Source organism: Lactuca sativa, chromosome 8 (assembly GCF_002870075.4).
Source record: "Lactuca sativa cultivar Salinas chromosome 8, Lsat_Salinas_v11, whole genome shotgun sequence".
Lineage (NCBI taxonomy): Eukaryota > Viridiplantae > Streptophyta > Magnoliopsida > Asterales > Asteraceae > Lactuca > Lactuca sativa.
Genome location: NC_056630.2, coordinates 234,015,817 through 234,038,184, shown reverse-complemented (window position 1 = coordinate 234,038,184; position 22,368 = coordinate 234,015,817). Strand labels below are relative to the sequence as shown.

Here is a 22,368-nt window from a genome sequence, read left to right as displayed (position 1 = left end):
TAGTCCTTGGTGCGGCTCCGATAGTAAACGCACTGTATCGGTTGGCTCCTCCTGAGATGCAGGAATTGTCTACACAGTTGCAGGAGCTGTTAGAAAAGGGATTCATTAGACCAAGCAGTTCACCCTGGGGAGCCCCGATTATGTTTGTGAAGAAGAAGGACGAGTCGCATCGGATGTGTATAGACTATCGGGAGCAGAATAAGGTAACGGTGAAGAACCGTTACCCACTCCCGAGGATCGACGACCTCTTTGACCAGCTACAGGGAGCATCTTGGTTCTCAAAGATTGATTTGCGTTCGGGGTATCATCAAATGAGGGTCAGAGATGAGGATGTGCAGAAGACTGCGTTTCAGACACATTATGGTCATTATAAGTTTGTGGTGATGCCTTTCGGGCTCACCAGTGCTCCTGCCGCGTTCATGGATCTCATGAATCGCGTGGGTCGGCCGATGTTGGATCGGTCCGTAATTATTTTCATTGACGATATCTTGTTTTATTCTAAGACGCGAGAGCAGCATGAGGAGCACTTGCGTGAGGTTCTGAGTACTTTGAGGAGGGAGAGCTTATATGCTAAGTTCTCCAAGTGTGAGTTCTGGTTGCGCGAGGTACAGTTTCTGGAGCACCTTGTCAACCAGGACGGGATATCAGTAGATCTGGCCAAGGTAGAGGCCGTGATGAGATGGGAGGTCTCGAGGTCTCCATCTGAGATTCGGAGCTTCCTAGGATTGGAAGGCTACTATCGGAGATTCAATAAGGACTTCTCCAAGATAGTTGTACCCCTGACCAGGATGACGAGGAAAGCCGTGGTTTTTCGTTGGGGGCCTGAGCAGTAGGTCGCATTCGAGACGTTGAGACAGAGGTTGTGCGAGGAGGCAATCTTAGCCTTGCCAGAGGACATAGAGGATTTTGTTGTGTACTGTGACGCGTCCATCTCGGGTTTGGGCGCATTGTTGATGCAGAGAGGGCACGTTATTGCTTACGCTTCAAGGCAGCTGAAGCCTCACGAGGCGAACTACCCGACGCATGATTTGGAGGTGGGGGCCGTTGTGTTAGCCCTTAAGATTTGGAGTCATTACCTCTATGGGGTTCGTTGTACCATCTACACGGACCACAAGAGCCTGAGGTATCTCATGGATCATCCGAATCTGAACATGAGGCAGCGTCGGTGGCTTGACGTGGTAAAGGATTATGATTGTGAGATCCTTTACCATCTGGGGAAGGCCAATGTGGTGGCTGACGCGCTTAGCCACAAGGCAGCGCTGATCCGAGATAGCTGTCTAAGGATGACAATGGTAACTACGTTGTTGGAGCAGATTCGGGAGGCCCAGCAGGAGGCCATGAAGGAGGAACATCGGAAAAGCGAGCGGATCGTGGGACAGGTTTCCTCCTTCGACTATGACAGTAGAGGATTGCTGACACTACACCATAGGGTGTGGGTGCCATATCATGGGGGTGTGCGCCAGGTTCTGATAGAGGAGGCGCACAAATCTCGATTCTCCATTCATCCGGGGGCGACGAAGATGTATAGGGATCTTCGTCTAGACTATTGGTGGCCCTGCATGAAGCGGGATATAGCTTGGTATGTGGAGCGGTGCTTGACCTGCAGGAAGGTCAAGGTCGAGCACTAGAGGCCACACGACAAGATGCAGCCGTTGGAGGTCCCGTTGTGGAAATGGGAAGACATCACGATAGATTTTATCACCAAGCTTCCCAGGACCGCACGGGGAGTGGATTCTATATGGGTCATCGTGGATCGGTCGACCAAGAGCGCCTACTTCACACCGATCCAAGAGAGTATCTCGGCTGAGAAATTGGCCGATATCTACATCCGAGAGGTGGTGGCGCGGCATAGAGTGCCGGTCTCCGTGATTTTAGACAGAGATGTACGGTTTACTTCCAGGTTCTGGAAGAAGTTCCATGACGAGCTGGGTACTCGTCTGCATTTTAGCACTGCTTTTCACCTGCTGACAGATGGTCAGAGTGAGCGGACCATCCAGACCATGGAGGATATGTTGTGGGCATGCGTGTTAGATTTCGGTGGTAGCTGGGATACCTATCTTCCTTTGGCTGAGTTCTCATACAACAACAGCTACCACGCGAGTATTGACCATCCTCCTTTTGAGATGTTCTACGGGAGAAGGTGCAGGACTCCGATATGTTGGGGTGAGGTTGGCCAGAGGGTCATGGGGAGCACCGAAGTGGTGCTCAAGACAACGGAGAGGATCCAGCATGTCCGGAGTAGGCTTCAGACTGCTCAGAGTCGACAGAAAAGTAATGCCGACAAGCACCGTTCAGACCTGGAGTTCCAGGTCGGGGATATGGTTCTCCTGAAGGTGTCACCTTGGAAGGGTATCATACGATTCAGGAAGCGAGGCAAGTTGGGCCCTAGGTATATTGGACCTTTTAGGGTTGTAGCCCGGGTGGGCAAGGTAGCATATTGGCTGGATCTGCCAGCTGAACACAATCAGATTCATAACACCTTTCATGTTTCCTAGTTGCGGAAATGTTTGGAGGACGATTCGGCAGTAATGCCTTTAGAGGACATTCAGGTTGATGACAGCCTGAACTACATCGAGCGGCCAGTGGCGATCCTGGACAGGAAGTCAAAGGATCTGAGGAACAAGATAGTGGAGCTGGTAAAGCTTTAGTGGCAGCACCGGAAGGGCACGTAGTGTACTTGGGAGCCGGTGGACGAGATGATGGAGCATTACCCTGAGTTGTTTCAGGATCAAGCAGCAGACTTCGAGGATGAAGTCTAAAATAAGTGGGGGAGATTTGTAGCACCTGGTTCCTGGTACGTAATTTAAATTAAGCGTTTTGCATTTTGGCCTAGGACTCGGCGATTTGGTGGCCCAACTCGTCGAGTGGAAGCGAATTGGACCCGAAGGTCAAGTGGTTGACTCGGCGAGTCAGAGGTCGGAGTCGGCGAGTCCACGCTGTATGGACAAAAACCATAATATGAGGTTTTGCACCCTATATAAACACCTTAACTCAGTCTTCCTTGTTCCTAACACTCCCCAAGAGATGCATAGTGAAACCCTAGCCGTATATGCGTGTGTTAAGGCTATTTTGGTGCTTTTGTTGATTTGTGAAGCTTGGATGATAGAAGAGGAGCTTGAGTATTCGAATTGGGTCTTGTAAATCCAGAAACCTCATTCCATTTCCATCTTAATCAAGGTAAAATGCTCATTCTTTGGTCTTTCATTTGGTTGTTCACCTTTAGGGTATGGATCTTGGATGCATTTAGGGCTTTTCAAAGCCACTTTCGGATTTAAGGAATGTATGTGGACTTTAGCTTCAGATCTGGGCTTTAAGAGGGGTCTCATGGCATAAAGGTGCCAACTTTAGGGCCATGAGAGCCCCATGCACATTGTAAGACACTTCATATGGATTTTTGAGCTAAAAACCCCATGCATGTGCATCAAGTTTGGAACTTTACATGTAAAATGGTCATTAGGGGGCCAGATCTATGGTTTGGATGTGTTAGACCTCATTTAGATCGACTGTATGAAGTTGGTCAAGACTGGACTCGGCGAGTGTATGAACAGACTCGGCGAGTCCAAGGCAATCTCCCAATCTTTGAAGATAGACTCAACGAGTTGTTCATACAACTCGGCGAGTCATAGACTAGACAAGTTCTTATGATGAAGATGAACTCGACGAGTTCAAGAAGGAACTCGGCGAGTAGGATGAAGATGTTCCCGATGTTATGGATGAAGGAGAACCCGTCGAGTTCTTGCTAGACTCGACGAGTGGAGTCGGGTTTGGTTCAGATTAGAGAAGCATGGACTCGACGAGGTGGTAGACCAACTCGGCGAGTCAGGTCAATTAAATGTTGACTTTGACCAGCGTTGACTTTGACTGAACTTGGACCGACCCCGTTTAGGGTTGTATGTGATGTGTGTTAACTTGGAGGTTGTCGTGTAGGGATCGAGGAGTCGTAGGGAGTCGACTTGTGCGCCGAAGATATTTCGGACACTGCACGACATCGATGTGAGTTACCTTCCAGTAGGGGTGGGTCTAAGGCCACAATGCCGGCCCACCAAAAAGGGGTATTTATAAGATATTGGTCTTTGTGAGAATTATCTTGGACTAGTTATGTGATTTATCTGGAATATGTGTTGTGTGTGTAGTAGGGGTGAGTTTCCCTACCAGTGGTCCTTAGGACCCAAGGGTAGGTCAGTACCCAGATATGCTTGACTGTATGTTATATCGGTTGATTGTATGCTAGTGATAGGGGGTGAAATAGTCCCCAATTACTGATTGAAAGATACCGATGACTGGTACCGGTTGAAAGATACCGATGTTGGTTACCAGTTGAAAGATACCGATGATGGCTACCTGTTGAAAGATACCGATGCGGTTTACCGGTTGAAAGATACCGACGATATTCTGTGGTATGTGGTATGATGGGGGAACTCACTAAGCTTTGTTCTTACAGTTTTGGTTTGGTTTCAGGTGCCTCTTCGTCAAAAGGGAAAGAGTCGGCGGCGTAGCAGCGCATCACACACATGATTTCCGCGCTGGATTTTTCTGGGATCGTACTCTAATTTTCTTTGTTTTCGATGATAATGTTTTGAGACATGACCTTATGTTTTATAATTAATGTAACTTGACGACGTTTTAGTAATACGCTTTATTACATGTTAAATTTTAAAATGAAATTTTTGGCCTCGAAATTTGGGATGTTATAGAAAAATGGCTTAACACCACAAGAAATCAGAAGACTTTTCCCATATTATAGCATATGTTAAGCGATGTCACGTAAACATAAAGTAATTGACGTTAAAACCATATCGCATAGCCAAAATGATATTTGGTGCATTTTTCACTCTTTTGGAACAAAAAAGAACCAAGTATTTGGTTTCGACTTTAGAGTTTACTGTTTCCCTCACAAACGATTTATTAGATAACTTGATGGACATCATAAATGAGACAAACATTTTTTGTAATTTGCATAATGCATGTCGTAAATGAAAGAAATGTTTTTCGTGATTACTCAATGCATATCCTAAAGAACAAATTACTGAAATGGTCTCTATGGTTTACAAAATTTTCATGTTTGGTCCTTATGTTTTCATTTGCACTCGGACGGTCACTAGGTTTTGGTTTTATTGCATTTTTCATCCCCTCATAGAGTTGAAAAGACCATATTGTCCTTTGTCTTTATCTTCTTTTAGTTTTATATTATGTATTTATTATTAATGAATATAAATGATTAAATATAAAATGGAATACTGGTGTTCTCAGATCGGTGTGTCTTGTAGTTTCCTGGCGCCTAGTGGTTTCCGACAGCGTCTAGTGTTTTCCGGTGACATCTATTCTTTTTCGGTAGTGTTCGTTGTTTTCTGGTAGTGTTTGGTGTTTTCTAGTGATGTCTAGTGTTTTAATAAATGGAGTTTGTATATAAGTTTTTCTTCTTCAATTCAAAACTTTATTCTGCTGGACTGCCACTTGGTTTTAAAATATTTTGTTTCATCATAATTCTAATTAATAGGTATATAATATTATAAGTTTCACTACTTAAGTTACAAAAAGTTGTTTAAACTAGAAGGGTTCATGTAGAAAAAACTTCATCTAACAACCATACCTTCATCAAAATATCTATAAAAAGATTGATAGTTAGACATTCCAAATTTACAACTATTAATCACATGTGCAACTTGAAGTGTATAAAAGCCACAGATGTTATCTTGATGCAAATCATTTTGTCCTTTACTAATCATTATGTATCTACAAAAAAAATTATGAAAATTGCAGAACACTATATCTAATGATTGCTCTAGGTTTTAGGTTTTTTATGCACTCTGCTAAGTTTGCAACAGTATGAAAAAAAAACTTCTTTAAATTCTAGTAGCAGTTGCATTCAAATTAGGAGGAAAAAGAAGAAAAGATTTCATGTGATTATATATACTTAGAAAAAACATAAACATAAAGAATGGATGCCAAATGCATATGGTTTATGATTAATGCAAAATCATACAAGTATATGGAAGTTGAAAAGATAAATTCTATGTTGTTTGTTTTTCTTATAGCAGTGACGTGCATCAACATCAGCATTAATACATGGAATTAGGGCTGAAAAACGTTAAGCACTTACTTTAAGATAGCATTAACCCAATTTGGCATGTATTGCCCCACCTTCATCCCTTGAGAAATCGGATCTCAAGGTGTAATATCATAAAATGCAGTACATTTTGGATTTCAATACAAAAAAAATGAAAAAAAAAACACACACGTCAATACAATATCCTAAATGAAACAAATGTTTTTCCTAATTTACTTGATGCATATCCTAAATGAAACAAAAGATTTTCATATTTTGCACAATCCATGTCCTAAAAGAAACAAACAATTTCCGGAATTTACTCGATGCATATCCTAAATGAAACAAATGATTTTCATAATTTACTCAATGAATATCCTAAATGAAACAAACGATTTTCATAATATACATAATGTATATCCTAAATGAAGCAAATGATTTTCATAATTTACATAATGCATATCCTAAATGAAACAAACAGTTTTTACAATTCACATAATTCAAATCCTAAAGGAAACAAACGGTTTTCATAATCTACTCGATGCATATCCTAAAAGTAGGGATGAGCAAAAACCGAACCGATAAAAGTTAAAACGCAATAAACCGCAACCGAAAATCCTAAAACGGCGCAAAAACCAATGGTGGGATTTTATTTTATTTTTAAAACCGAATTTATTTGTACGATGCAGTTTTTATCTAGAAATCAGACCACCAAAACCGAACCGCACCTCAAGCTTATTAATAATAAAATAGATCACTAATTTATATTATACAATTATACATGTTATTTAAAAAACTAATAAATTATAATTTATACATATATTATATATTGAACTTAACAGTAATTAGTAATTATTTATTTCGTTTAATATGTGAGTTTGTCACTTTGTGTTTGTGACTTAATGATTATGTAAATAGTATGTGCGCTACAACTTGCAAGCTTGTAACTTCTAAGCGTAAATTGAATAAAAAAATAAGCTTAGGAATATGGGTTGCAAATGAAGTGATCAAGTAAACAACATAAAAAACTCAAAATTATAACTTCTAAATGTGAGAAAACAAAATGACACCATGTCATACAATCATTAATCTTCACATGAACATCACGGTTAAAAAAACTCATACCGGTGAACATAAAAAACCACAGCACGTGTTTCACTCGGTTTAAAACCGACACCGAACCGGTACAAGCCGAAATCGCACTCAAAAACCGCAAAACTAAACCATTGAAAAACCGCACTCAACTATTTCTAGAATTCAAAAACCGCACTTTGCGGTTTGCAATTCAGTTTGGCCCTAAAACCGCACCATGTTCACCCCTACCTAAAAGAAACACACAATTTTTGTAATTTTCATAATGCATATCCTAAATGAAACAAACGATTTTCGTAATTTTGGATAATGCATATCCTAAATAAAATAAACAATTTTCGTAATTTACATAATGCATATACTAAATGAAACAAACGGTTTCGTAATTTACTCAATGCATATCTTAAATGAAACAAACAAGTTTCGTAATTTACTCGATGCATATCCTAAATGAAACAAACGATTTTCGTAATTTACTCGATGAATATCGTAAATGAAACAAACGATTTTCGTAATTTACATAATGCATATCCTAAATGAAACATCACAATTTACATAATGTATATCCTAAATGAAACAAACGGTTTCGTGATTTACTCGATGCATATACTAAATGAAACAAACGATTTTCAAAATTTGCTGGATAAATATCCTAAATGAAACAAACAAGTTTCATAATTTACTCGATGCATATCCTAAATGAAACAAACGGTTTTCATAATTTACTCGATGAATATTGTAAATGAAACAAACGATTTTCGTAATTTACATAATGTATATCCTAAATGAAACAACCAATTTTCACAATTTACATAATACATATCTTGAATGAAACAAACAGTTTCGTAATTTACTCAATGCATATACTAAATGAAACAAACGATTTTCGAAATTTTCTCGATAAATATCCTAAATGAAACAAACAAGTTTCGTAATTTATTCGATGCATATCCTAAATGAAACAAACGATTTTCGTAATTTACTCGATGAATATCGTAAATGAAACAAACGATTTTCATAATTTACATAATGCATATCCTAAATGAAACAACCAATTTTTACAATTTAAATAATACATATCCTAAATGAAACAAACGGTTTTCATAATTTACTCGATGTATATCCTAAATGAAACCACCACCATCGTTGTCTCTTATCTTTCTGAAAACACCGCCTCCCTTGAAAACATCTCTCCCTTCGTCGCCTGAAAACCGCTACTAAAAACTAAAAGCTTCTAGATTTGTTGTCATCATCGTCGTGAAGCCACCAACACCATAGTAACATGAAGCAATGACCACCGAATCCACTACGGTGTCATGAAGCTACGCCCGCCATAGTGACAAGAATGGAGGAAGACAAGTAAAGTAAACCACCGCCACCCTTGAACCCTTTATAAACTGATGGCGAAGAGGATGAGCGAGGAGGGTGCAGATGCAATAGATGACCGGATCTCTCAGTGGATCAGATGGAGGCGTCGAGAAGAAGAGAAGTAACTCATGAACCAGATCTCCATCCAGCACTGCTTCAAATCTCCATCCAATAGTGAAAAATATTGGTCGCAGAATGCTTCTAGTGGTGTCCGGTTATGAAGATCAGTGGTTGATGGAGCAAATCAGTCGATTTAGAGCTCGGATCGGCGGTCTAGTGGTTTCCTGGTGTTTTCCGGCAGCGGTCGCTGATTCGCAACGTCGACCAACTGAAATGTGAGAGGACGTGAGGGGTGTAGGGTTTTAGGTGGGTCCAATTTCAAGTTTATTTAATAATTTATATTATTCAATAGTAAACTAATAATATAAAATTTTGAAAATATAAAGATAAAGGATAATATAGTCTTTTTTAGCTCCATGAGGTATGAAAAACACAATAAAATAAAAACTTACAGACCGTCCAAGTGCAAAAGAATACTTAGGAACCAAACGTGAAATTTTTGCAAACCACAAGGGCCATTTCAGTAATTTGTTCTCTCCATTCGCACTATCACCTACAAGTACAACCACCACATACCGGAGATGTTCCATCACTCTCACCTGCTCCCGTATCGCAATTACTCTACTATAAATATAAACACAACACATCACATCAACGTGTTCACATCACCGTTGCTTGTCGGAATTTCAGAAGATGGAGTCCATCGAATCAGCAGCCAACCTCCGTTCACAATTCCATGAAGTTCTTCGTAGTCGCCGTTCTCCTATAGGTAAGATTCTATCATAGATTTGGTCAATTTTGATGTTCATTTGTTGCGAATATTTGGGCTCATATCATACTCTCATACAATCCTGTGAGTTCTTTGCCAAAAATAATTACACAATATAGAAAAATAAAGAGTAGTTATGGGATACACATTGCAGCTACACTGCTAGTAATAGGAGATTTCTTTTTAGCAAGCATAGTGGCTATGGAAATCCGAGTTATATTCTGTGTGTTTTATGTATCTAGATTTGCTTATGAATATCGACAATTTCCTCAATCTAGTAAGCAAAAAACTAAGTTGGTGTAAATTTGTATATGAGTTTTGTTTCTTCAATTCAAACTTTATTTGGCTGGGCTGCCACTTGGTTTCAAAATATTCTTTTTCTTCATAATTCTAATTAATAGGTATATAGTATTATAAGTTTCTCTAATTTAAGTTACAAAAAGTGGTTCAAACTAAAAAAACTTCTTCTGACATCCATACCTTGATCGAAATATCTACAAAAAAATTGATAGTCAATATAAGGCAACTATAAATCACATGTGCAACTTGAAAGGTAAAAAAGTCATGCATGCTATCTTCATGTAACTCATTTTGTCATTTTAATAATCATCATGTATCTCGAAAAAAAACATGGAAATTGCAGCACACTATATCGTAATGGAATGTAAAAAAATACACATGAAATAAGTCAATAAGTCTATCAGACTAAACCTTCAATAACCCGACACCATTGCATATATGACACTAAAGATTTTTTTTTAACAGTCAATTATCTAATTCTGATTCTTAATGATATGTGTACTTCCATATTAGGGTAGGAATCAATAATCTGGTTTTTTTTTTACGCAATCATCTCTTGTTTTGGTTTTACACCAATTTTGAGTTAATATATGGATGGATTTTGTAGAACATGTGTTTAATAGGCCAAAGTTGAACAATATGTTTACGAGAAAGAAAAGGTATGCATGAATTTTTCACCTTTATTAGAAAGGAAGATGTAACCATGAAGAACAACAAATTCTAAATCTCCATTGATCCATGTTCATTAGAGATAGCAAAAATCAAAACCCCATCATGAATCACCATAGAATCGACTATTCGATGAAGTACCACCATTAATGTTCTCATTCAAGTTTCAAGTTTCAACACACAATGAAATTTTCGTTTTGAAGTTTTAATTTAGGGAAAAGAAATGGAAACTAACCGATTCCATAGCTGAGTCTGACAACAGCAGCAATTTTGTCTCAAACCGGAAACTCGGCATCTGGGAATGTCTAGTTAAATGTAGTGACCTCCATTGCAGAACTTGTATAGATAGATCACAGAAAGTAGCAGTGATCAATGGCAAAAGTATTACCTGTAAAAGCCCAGACGCAAAGCTGAGGAAGAAGAAAGAGGACAGCAGGGAGGACAATCTCTACAAACAGACGTCAGACATAAGAGAGAAACAGAGAATAACGAAATATAGGAAATCAAAGGTCATAGAAAGGGAAATCATAGATGACGGAATATCAATGGAGGAATGTATTACATGAAAGAACAACAAAACACAGAGAAAGAAGACGACAAGAGATGAGAAGTCAGAAGAGGGAAATTCAAAGAAGCGACTTGCAATACCTAAACCCCAAAAAAACGCCACGTATGTCATAAGAAACGCAAAAATCGCCACACAGAAACAAAAAGGAGCCCCTCCAGAAGAAAACCCAGCCGAATAGAATGAGAATTGGATTAGCTTAAAACAAATACCCCCGCCATAGTGACAAGAATGGAGGAAAACAAGTAAAGTGAACCACCGCCACACCTGAAACCTTTAAAGAAACGATGGCGGAGAGGATGAGCGAGGAAGGAGCAGATGCAGTCGATGGCGAAGAGGGAGGAGCGAGGAGGGAACAGATGCAGTCGATGACCGGATCTCTCGGTGAATCAGATGGGGGCGTCGACAAGCGAAGTGACTCATCAACCAGATCTCCATCGCTCACTGCTTCAGATCTCCTTCCAACAGTGACAAATGTGACGGTACTGGTTGCAGGATGCTTCTAGCGGCGTCCGGTGGTGTTTTGTGGTTTCCAGTTTATTAATAATTTATATTATTTATTTAATAAATTTATATTATTTAATAATATATTAATAATATAAAAAATGAAGAATATATAAAGATAAATGATAATATAGTCTTCTTTTTTTAGCTCTAAAGATTGAAAGACACAGATAATCAAAATAACTCTTTGATTAATAGGAAAATAGCTCAAAACCTATATTGTGTTTTTGTGTGTGTATGTACAAACCATATCTCGGTATCTATACATATATATACTACCAACTTGTAGAATCAGTTTACAATTAGGAAATATGACCAACTTGCCATATTATTGATTGCTTGGTCTCCAAGGTCCTACGTGACTTAGGATTCCAACAATCACCCCCGAATCTCTAAGTCCTTCTAGAGAGTTCTTCAACCCCGATCAAGCTCCGCATTTCCTTGAACTTGGTTCGAGCTAATGGTTTCGTAAGAATATCCGCCTTTTGTTCTTCACCGGGAATGTATTCCACCTCCACTTGTTCCTTTTCGACACAATTACGAATGAAGTGAAACCTTGTGTGAATGTGCTTACTCCTTCCATGAAAAACGGGATTCTTAGTTAGTTCGATAGCCGACTTGTTATCAACTCTAAGAATAACTTTCTCTTGTGCTTTGTTCATTATTTCCCCAAGCAACTCTTGAAGCCATATTGCTTGACATGCACTCGCTGTGGCTGCCATGAACTCAGCCTCACAAGATGATAAAGCAACGGTATCTTGCTTTTGTGAACACCATGTGATTGGTGATGACCCATAGTAGAAAATGTGACCGGTTGTGCTTCTTCCGTCATCCGGATCAACATTGTGACTACTATCACTATAACCAATAAGCCGCTTTTGTCCCATTCTTTCGTACTTAATTCCGTATCCAGTTGTTCCTCGTAAGTACCTTAGAATGTGTTTGATTGCACCACCATATGATTCTCTTGGACTTTGCATATATCGACTAACAACTCCAACCGCATATGCCATATCGGGTCTTGTTTGCAAGAGGTATCTAAGGCATCCTACCACTTTTCGATATTGGGTTGGGTCGATTTCGGGTTCATCTTCGGCCTTTGACAATTTATTTCCCGGTTCCATTGGTATGTGGGTTGGATTGCAATCATATAAACCGGCTTCTTTTAAAATGCGTTTAGCATATGCTTCTTGGTTTATAGTAATCCCCGATTCTTCTTGCTTAACTTCAATGCCAAGGTAATAAGTTAATTTTCCAAGATCCGACATTTCAAAGTTCTTGGACATCTCTAATTTGAACCTCTTGATCATGCTCAAGTTTGTACCTGTGACAAATAAGTCATCAACATAAATTGCTAAAATTAGCAAGTTAGATCCTTCACATTTCCGGTACACCGATGGTTCTTTCATGCACTTTTGAAATTTCATATTCTTCAAAATCCCATCAAGCTTTGTGTTCCATGCTCGAGGTGCTTGTCTTAGACCATATAGTGCTTTTGTAAGGCGATATACTTTATGTTCGTTGCCCTTCTTTATATAGCCTTCCGGTTGTGACACATAAACAGTTTCTTTTAATTCTCCATGCAAGAATGCTGTTTTTACATCTAAGTGGTGAAGCTCCCACCCATGAGTAGCTGCTAAGGCTATAAGAAATCGAATAGTTTCAATTCGGGCTACCGGGGCAAACACTTCCTGAAAATCAACACCGGGTTGTTGCACGTAACCTTTAGCGACCAACCTTGCCTTGTATTTATTAATGGTGCCATCTGCATTTTTCTTTAATTTGAACACCCACTTGAGTCCAACTGGTTTCACCCCCATAGGTTTGTTTACAAGAGTCCAAGTATTATTTTTGTTTATCGACTTGATTTCCGCATCCATGGCCTTGACCCATTCTGGTTCTTTCTTCGCTTCTTCAACCGATACCGGCTCGTCATTGGTTGTTAGAAGGAGTTCTTCGAGATTGTCAAGATCAAGCTCATAATCTTGAAATCGTCTTGGAGGTACTCTTGCTCTCGAAGGTCTTTGGTTTACAGCTCCTTGTTGATCATTATTATTTACCGGATTTAGTGGTTCATTATCTTGTACATCCGCTCCGTCTCCAATTTCTTGATCCGATTCAATTGGATCATCGTTTCCTTGGTTGTTGTTCACATCTTCTCTTGGATAGTCCCATGGTATTATGAATGAACCCGGTTCTTCATTGTTGATTCCTGCTTCTTTAATCCAATCCCACCCTTTGGTTTCGTCAAAAATAACATCTCGACTCACGATTATTTTTTGTGTTACCGGGTTAAATAACCGGTAGGCTTTCGTACCCGGTTCGGAACCAACATGTACTAGTGGTCTTGATCTTGCATCCAACTTCTTTTGATTAACCGGTTCAACTTTTGCATGTGCCAGACACCCAAATATACGAACATTTTCTAAATTCGGTTTTCTTTTATACAATTTTTCATATGGAGTTGTATCACCAAGGACTCTTGTGTAAACTCGATTGATTAAATTTGTTGAGTGATTTACCGCTTCTCCCCATAAGTAGTTTGGAACATGCATTGCCTTCATTATACTTCGTGTCATGTCCATAAGAGTTCGGTTTCTTCGTTCCACAATTCCGTTTTGTTGTAGAGAGTATGGGGCGGTGAGATGGCGTTTAACTCCGTTTTGCTCACAAAAAGAATTAAACTCGAGAGAGGTAAACTCACCTCCTCGATCACTTCTAAACACTTTCAAAGGCTTTCCAATTTCATTTTCCACCAAAGCTTTGAATTTTTTGAAGTGTGTAAACGCCTCACTCTTTTCTTTTATGAGATAAATCCACATAAATCGTGAAAAATCATCAATTAGTGTAAAAATGTACCTATTTTGACCCTTGGTTGCCGGCGTGATCGGACCGCATAAATCTCCGTGAACAAGCTCTAATGGTTGTTTCGCTTTGTATGTCGTCGTGGTTGGGAAGGACTTTCTCGTTTGCTTGCCGACTAAGCATGATTCACATAATTGATTCTCATGATCTAATTTTGGTAACCCTTTGACTAAACCCTTTTTGGACATCTTTTTCATTGACTCGAAATTGATGTGCCCAAGTCTTGCATGCCATCGCCACGCATCTTCACTCAGTCTTGAATGTAGGCAAATAGGAACTCCAATCTGTAATTTTATTTTATAAAGGCGGTTTGAAGTTCTTTGTACTTTCATTAATAAGCAATTATCAGCATCGTGCATGGTTAAAAAGTTGTCTTTCATTCGAATATCACACCCGGCTTCAGTTGCTTGTCCGAGACTTATAATGTTGTTCTTGAGATCCGGAATGTAGTAAATTTCCGTCATCAGCCTTTGTTGACCTTTCTTGCCTTGGAAAAGTATAGCACCTTTTCCCTTGATTTTTACACACGAATTATCTCCAAATTTAACCTTCCCGGTTATGCTTTCGTCAAGCTCGGAAAAAAATGACCGGTTCCCCGTCATGTGATTGCTCGCCCCATTATCCAAATACCACACATCGTTTTCTTGTGAGTCGTATCGAGACGGTATCACCTTCTCTTCATTCAAAAATACGGTCTCATGTAAAAATACGGCATCGTCGGTATCGTCATATTCAATAAAATTATTTTCTTGTAATTTTTTGATTCGGTCCGGACATTGAGACGCGAAGTGGCCCGGTTTATCGCACCGGTAACAAATAATTTTGGATCGGTCCTTTTTCGGTTTACTAATTGGATTAAAATTGGAATTGGGCCTATTATTGGATCGACCATTGTTTGATTTTATTTGGGCTTGTTTTGCTTTGGACCCGGACTCATTTGACATCATCGACCCACAGGATCCGGATCTAGATCCGCTTGACATGGTATTTCCGTGTGATTTGTTCCCAGTCGCACCAATTCCATGACCGTCTGCCGCCTTCCCTTTTCTTCTCCAGTTACGATTCCCACCGTCGACGAATAAAACCTTCGAACCATCACTGCTATCATCCGCCTCCTTCACTCTCTCCTCGTATGCTTTCAATCGTCCAACGATGTCCTCAAATCCGACTGTCTTCAAATCGAGAACCTGCTCAAGTGATGCGACTATATGAAGAAATTTCCTTGGTGCGGATTTTAGTAGCTTTTTCACCATCTTTGATTCTTCGATGGTTTCACCCAGTGACGCCGATTGGGAGGCGATTTCCGATAATTTCCCTGCGAAGGAATCGATTGATTCTTTCTCTGCCATTATTAATCTGTCAAAGTCGGAATTTAGGGTTTGAAGTCTGGCTTCTTTCACCCTGTCGGCTCCAACGTGCCTTGCTTTGATCGAGTTCCACAGGGCTTTTGCTGAATCGACATCTCCCAATTGCATAATCAAGGATTCCGGTATCGCTTGGTACAACAGTCCAATTGCCAGGTAATTTTTTTCTTCATTCTCTTCTGTTCCAGGGTCAATCACACTCCAAGCCTTATGAATTCTTAAGACTACCTTCATTCTCAGTGACCAGACCGTGTAATTTGTGGAATTCAACATGGGACAAGCGACTGAAGTTGACCTAGTTTCCTTCACAATCACAGGAGCTGATCCTCCCTCACCCCCTGCATCAGTCATGTTGGCCTTACTTGTCAACAGATAAAGAATTTGATCTCACAGCTTCTTGACTCAAGCTCTGATACCAATTAAAGATTGAAAGACACAGATAATCAAAATAACTCTTTGATTAATAGGAAAATAGCTCAAAACCTATATTGTGTTTTTGTGTGTGTATGTACAAACCATATCTCGGTATCTATACATATATATACTACCAACTTGTAGAATCAGTTTACAATTAGGAAATATGACCAACTTGCCATATTATTGATTGCTTGGTCTCCAAGGTCCTACGTGACTTAGGATTCCAACAAGCTCCACGAGCGATAAAAAAAAAACACAATAAAATGATAAACTTAAGGACCATCCATATGCAAAAGAAAACATAGGATGTGAAATTTTGTAAACCAAAACAACCATTTCAATAAATTGTTCTCTCCATTGACACTATCACCTATAAGTACCACCACTTCCCATGAGGTCCTTGCGGGTTCCATTACACTCATCGCAATTAGACAATAACTACGCAATATAGAAAAATAAAGAGTAGTTATGGTATAGACATGACTATTACACAGTTAGTCGTAGTAGATTTCTTTTGAGTTAAGATAGTGGTTATGGAGATCCGAGCTAAATTGTGTGTTTTATGTATCTAAATTTGTTTATTAATATCGATGGTTTCCTCAATCTAGTAAGAGTAGTATAAGGCCAGTTGCTTTCATTATAAAATAACTCGTTTGAATTGTCCATAGAAAAAGTGTAAAACTCGTCTTTATATTGTAACACCATGTTTCTTTGTTGTCAATTAATTGTTGTCTAAATAAAGTAATTGAGAAAGAAATACTATGTTGGTGTAAATTTGTAAAATGTTAGGACTTAATTGGGAAAGCCTCATTTTCCTAACTTTATCAATTAAGTTGTTCTCTTGCATGAACTTAAAAGAAAAATAATTAGCTTATCATATTAAGTCATGAACCCATTAGGTAAAAAAAGAAACAACGCCAAACTTTGTTCTTTATCTCTCATTGTCTTGTTAGGAGAGGAATTAAGTTTAACTTTTTTTCATTAATAACTACTATTATCAATCTTATCCTGCCATTATTGTGTTTATCAATAATTTCATTGAAATATGACATCTCTTTATTTGTCAAAATGTGGGTTCATGTTATATTTCTACTACTTTTTTTTTTCAGTTCCGACACTACGTGCACTTCAGACGCTATCTGCAAAACCCGTGGAAGAACCCTTATATCAGGGAATACCTGTTGACTTTGAGGTGGACATTACTTGACATATACTTCATCTTTTTGTTAATTTTCGTTAGAAGTTTTCTTACTTGAACACTATCAGGTAATGAGATCCTACCCGAAAGCACGCATTAACGTCAAGGAACAGCTCAATGAAGAAAACTTTTACTTACCCACTGAGGTAACTTAGACCATATTTTTTTTTCCCGTTGAATGTTGACTTGATAAAGTTTAATATTAATATATGATGTTTAAAAGATATCTAATAAAATAACTACATAATTGGGAAGATGGAAAACAAGAGCAAATTTGTAATATGAATATATGATGCATAAAGTTTAATATGATAAAACTTATTATTTTATTAAAATTAGGAAGGAGAGCAAGGGCTTCTGCCTGTGCTCATTTTGAGCATGAAAGAATCCACACAATCAAAAAGACCAGCTGTTGTTTTTGTACATCCAACAAATGCAAACAAAGAGTGGCTACGCCCTTCACTTGAGGTATAATAAAAAATTACAAGGCTAGACTGGTCATTTCTTCATTTGACAAAAGACTTTGATCTAATGAGTTCTTCCTTTCAATTTAGGATTATGCTTCACGTGGATATATTGCAATTGCCATTGATTCTCGTTACCATGGAGAACGTGCCAAAACCCCCACCGCCTATCAAGATGTGAGCACCGAAACCTTTCTTTATTTTTAAATGGTTTATGCCAAAAAGAATAGGGCTAAGTGCAAGAAAATTAGAAATAGCGACATACTTTCATATATTTGTTTATTATAGCATCCTACTTTGAAAACAATCTATCCAAATATAGCAATGGAGAATATACTAATTATGTTTCATTATCTCAAAGCATAAATATAACTTGAATTTCATATATTTTGGATCCAGGCTCTTGTTTCAGCATGGAAAATAGGTGATACAATGCCATTTATATATGACACGGTTATACTTCTTCACTCTTGAATTCTTCTAATGGCATTCATTATATAATTTTAATGCCCAAATGTTTAACATTTATTATGTTTTAGGTGTGGGACCTTTTAAAGTTGGCAGATTATCTAACCACAAGAGATGATATTGACCATTCCAAGATAGGAATCACTGGGAATTCACTTGGAGGTTGAATTTTAATATTTTATTAAACACATCATCTAGAAATAACAAGAGAGTATATATATTCTTTTATTATGAGTTATATTGCCTTTAATTCCATAACTCATTTATTGATATGTGATGTAGGAATGCATGCATGGTTTGTTGCTTTTGTTGATACACGTTATTCAGTGGTTGTCCCAGTAATTGCTGTTCAGGTATTATCTGTTTTTGACTTAATGGGATTAATTTAACATTTAATCTAGCCTACTAACTGGATATGAATGTGTAGGGCTTTCGGTGGGCTATAGATAATGATCAATGGCATGCTCGAGTTGACAGTATTAAGCCTGTGTTTGAAGGTAATCCAGACGCTACTTTACAAAAGAAATATAAACTCTCTATGTTTTATATGTTATTACTTCTATGTTTAATAAAACATGTATGTTAGGTTATATATATATTGGTGTTTAACGACTTTGAACCGTAAATTTGTACAAATTTCCCATATTTATTTCCTCAAATATATTTAGAAAAATTGTTTAAAAGTTCTCTTAAAATGTGTGTCTGTGTTTGTGTGTGTGTGTGTGTGTGTATATATATATATACACATACATACATACATACATACATATATATATATATATATATATATATATATATATATATATATATATATATATATATATATTTGTTTTTTAAAATCTTATGGCTATAGTTAGCACATGCACTCTTTCTAAATTATAATTTTTTTCATGATTTTGTGATGGTGCATTTGTATTCTTTTTCTTCAGAAGCAAGGATTGACTTAGGGAAGGAAGCCATTGACAAAGAGGTTGTGGAAAAGGTATGTTCCATAAAGATTGCTAAATATGTTGCTGACGTGGCATTCAGCTGGCGTCTAACTGTTGTTGTGCTACTATTTTGACTAGGTTTGGAACCGAATAGCTCCTGGTTTAGCATCTGAGTTTGACTCACCTTATACGGTGCCAGTCATTGCACCACGCCCTTTATTGATTATAAATGGTGAAATGACCAATCCATCCTCCTTTTCTTTATCCATTTTTTTCTAATGAAATAATAACATGGAAAAAATTATCAGGTCAAGACGATCCCCGTTGCCCAATCGAAGGTATTGATGTCACCATATCAAAAACACAAAAAGCTTTCGAAGATGCCCAATGTTTGAATCATTTCAAGGTGTCGACTCTTGAATCTTGACTTTTCACCAATGTTTCTTGCTTTTTCTAAATGAGCAAATTGCACGGAATAGCTACATACTTTACTACCAGATTATATTAGTATGTTGCTATTATGGGTAATAAATTTAGTAGATTGTCTACATTGGTATAAAAAAGTAAAATATAATTTTATATGATGTAATATTGTGTTGTATATGAGGTAATAATGTGATTTATTATGAATTAAATTCAGGTGATAGTCGAACCAGGAATTGGACATGATGTGACGTCATCAATGCTTAAAGATGTGAGTGATTGGCTTGACAAGTTTCTCAAACCATAGAAATATCTCATGCATAGCTATGTATCTTATGCTCGACTGAATATTGTTGTCTATTCAAAAGTATATCTATATCATGTAAATAAAGCTTTGGCATTGTTATTTGTATTAAACACATGAAAAAGCCTTCCAATAAACGAAACTTATTCCAAATTTGATTATTTCTTTTCAATATTTTTTTTATTTTGAATGCAATGGTGAAATTTAACTATGTGTCTCAAGATTTGTGTTGTGTATTTGAAAGACATAGTTGTTGGTTATTTTATCTCTGAAGTGGCAAGCATTTTAGAAACTATATTCCTATGACTGTGATTAATCATTTAGAAGCTATATCCTTATAAGTGTGATTTATCATTTTTCGAATTATGGCTTTTGTACATTCTTAATAAAAACACAAAAAATACTTAATATTGTTGAAAGCCAAAAGGAGTAGCAAAAAACTAAGCATAAAACGGAAGTTACTTAGCGTAGTGGCATAATTTATGCAAAAGTTGTTTTTAAGCAACCACCATGTAAATTAAGTACACAACGACCCCTTAGGTTTGATAGAATGGTCACAAGATAGAAAGATGACAATTTCCATGGTTTTGGGATAAAATTAAAAGAGAGATAATGTTATGCTGATGTGTATGTGTGTAGAGGGATGGAAATATGACCATTCTCTCCACGTCTAATAGTGTTAGTGTATGTACTTGCAAAATAATACCATATTATTGTCACTAGTACAATGCCAACTTGTCCTATTTTAGGATCATAATACTACAGGAAACATAACGGAGAATATGATTAAACATTTATAATTAGCTATAATAATTGGACATCACTTAAAGGGAAGTAAATAAAGAATTAGCCTAACTAGAAGGAAGATGGGTTTTGCTACAAAAGGCACCCCTCTTGTTTCCTAGGTCAAGGAAAAAGGTGTCTCATAAGGCCCTTTTGTCATTGGAGCTGAATAAGGTGCGATGTTAATATTTGGGAAACCTGGTGTAACATCCCAAAAATACGACCCAAAAATTTTGTTTAATAATTACTAAAATCATTATATCAATATCATAAAATAAAAACCCACACGTCAATATCTCAAAACCATAACAAAGTATCACGAGAAAACTGTATCAAGACTGTATCAACTCATATCTACGAAAAGCTAAATCAACTCCCAGGAAAAAAACTGAAGCTGTGGTGTGTGCGATGTCATCATCCCGAGCTCTTCCCTTTACTTGCGGAAGTACCTGAAACCAAAACTGAAACTGTAAGTACGAAGCATAGTGAGCTCCCCCAAACTACCACATACCATACAATAACATATAAAGCACATACTAGGCCTTGCCCACTGCATCAGACCGAAGTCCGGAAACTGCATCGGACCGGAGTCTGGAAACCGACCAGGGCCTTGCCCTCTGCATCGGACCGAAGTCTGGAAACTGCATCAGACTGAAGTCCGGAACTAACTGGTACCTTGTCCCCTACATCGGACCGAAGTCCGGAACTAACTGCATCGGAGCAAAGTCCGGAACTGACTGGGACCTTGTCCCCTACATCGGACCAAATTCTGGAAATGACTGAACATAGCATAGCATAAACACATATCAACTAGCATAAACACATATACTGCATACTGCATCGGACTGATGTCCGGAACACAAAACACATAGACATGCTTGAATCACAAAGACATCAAGCACCCTGAACTACTGCATCGGACTGAAGTCTGGAACTGACTGCTAACTAAACGGGCCGGCATTGTGGCTATAGACCCGTTCCTACTGAAAGGAAACTCACCTCGTGATGCTGACTGCTGAACTCCTGAATGAGAAATCCCTGACTGCTGCTCCTGCTGCTTCCTGACTATCATGGGAAAATAAAACACTAAATCAGAATAGGGATTCTCCTATGGGTAAAATGACCCTTTTACCCCTGCTATGGCATGAGTCACAATATGGCCCAAACCCTCAATTCCTTCTAAGTCCATCAATGGCCCCACTATAGGCCCACTAATGGCCCAATTTTCTATATTGGGCCCAAGACCTTTTATTGGGCCTTACTCAAGCCCAATACTAATCCTTGGTCCTAAAGCAACTAAATTTTGATGGCCATTAAGGCCCAAAGACCCTAAGTCTAAAACTCAGCCCACACCGAGGCCCAAAACACTCGAAGCCCAAACTGGCAGCGTATGCGGGGCGTATACCAAGGTACGTTGAGCGTACTGGCTGCTGGCTTGTACGCGGCACGTACCTCCTTCTACGCCCAACGTACAGCCCTGTTAAGCCAAAATCTCATTAAGTGCTTAATAATCCGATCCAGAAGCTACAAATCCAGATCCTAAGCTTGTTCCACGTCTTAAGCCATAAAGTTGCTTACTTGATGGCTTACAAGTCTCATCAAGGCTCAAACTTCCATAAATAACATTCTACTTCCATGAAGCTAACTAGATCTCATGCATGGTTCCATATAAGCCACAAAGATTGCAACTTTATTGCTAGGAAGATGTTTCTGAGCCTTAAGGATGGCAATCCAAGCTCGAGAACCGACTTACAAGATCAAGACTCAACCTTTGGACTTA

At 38.2% G+C, this 22,368-nt stretch overlaps 1 protein-coding gene and 1 long non-coding RNA gene across 4 annotated transcripts; one reads left to right on the top strand and one right to left on the bottom strand.

Moving 5' to 3' along the window:
- Positions 1-8,095: 8,095 nt before the first annotated feature.
- LOC111904133 (uncharacterized) lies at positions 8,096-11,580 on the bottom strand. Of its 3 annotated transcripts, none has more exons than XR_006185587.2 (2): positions 10,540-11,580; positions 8,096-9,829 (listed from the first exon to the last, which is right to left on the bottom strand). It is a non-coding gene; the product is annotated as an uncharacterized LOC111904133 (long non-coding RNA). The 3 variants fall into 3 exon arrangements; XR_006185588.2 differs by having other exon boundaries at positions 8,096-9,417; XR_006185586.2 differs by having other exon boundaries at positions 8,096-9,343.
- Positions 8,162-19,966, top strand: LOC111904131 (uncharacterized). The gene is made up of 13 exons (XM_023899908.3): positions 8,162-9,335; positions 17,129-17,211; positions 17,286-17,363; positions 17,557-17,685; positions 17,772-17,858; positions 18,081-18,134; positions 18,221-18,311; positions 18,432-18,502; positions 18,577-18,646; positions 19,079-19,131; positions 19,217-19,310; positions 19,387-19,484; positions 19,719-19,966. Exons 1-13 carry the CDS (start codon positions 9,260-9,262, stop codon positions 19,806-19,808), a joined length of 1,074 nt encoding a protein of 357 aa, XP_023755676.1. The 5' UTR covers positions 8,162-9,259; the 3' UTR covers positions 19,809-19,966.
- The last annotated feature ends 2,402 nt before the right edge of the window (positions 19,967-22,368 follow it).

What these genes read in the sequence shown, in the direction of transcription:
- LOC111904131 (XM_023899908.3), top strand. Translation starts at nt 9,260, where the DNA reads ATGGAGTCCATCGAATCAGCAGCCAACCTCCGTTCACAATTCCATGAA. An exon ending in TAGTCGCCGTTCTCCTATAG is followed by an intron (nt 9,336 to 17,128) that starts GTAAGATTCTAT and finishes TTTTTTTTTCAG; the next exon opens with TTCCGACACTACGTGCACTT. An exon ending in TCCCAGTAATTGCTGTTCAG is followed by an intron (nt 18,503 to 18,576) that starts GTATTATCTGTT and finishes ATGAATGTGTAG; the next exon opens with GGCTTTCGGTGGGCTATAGA.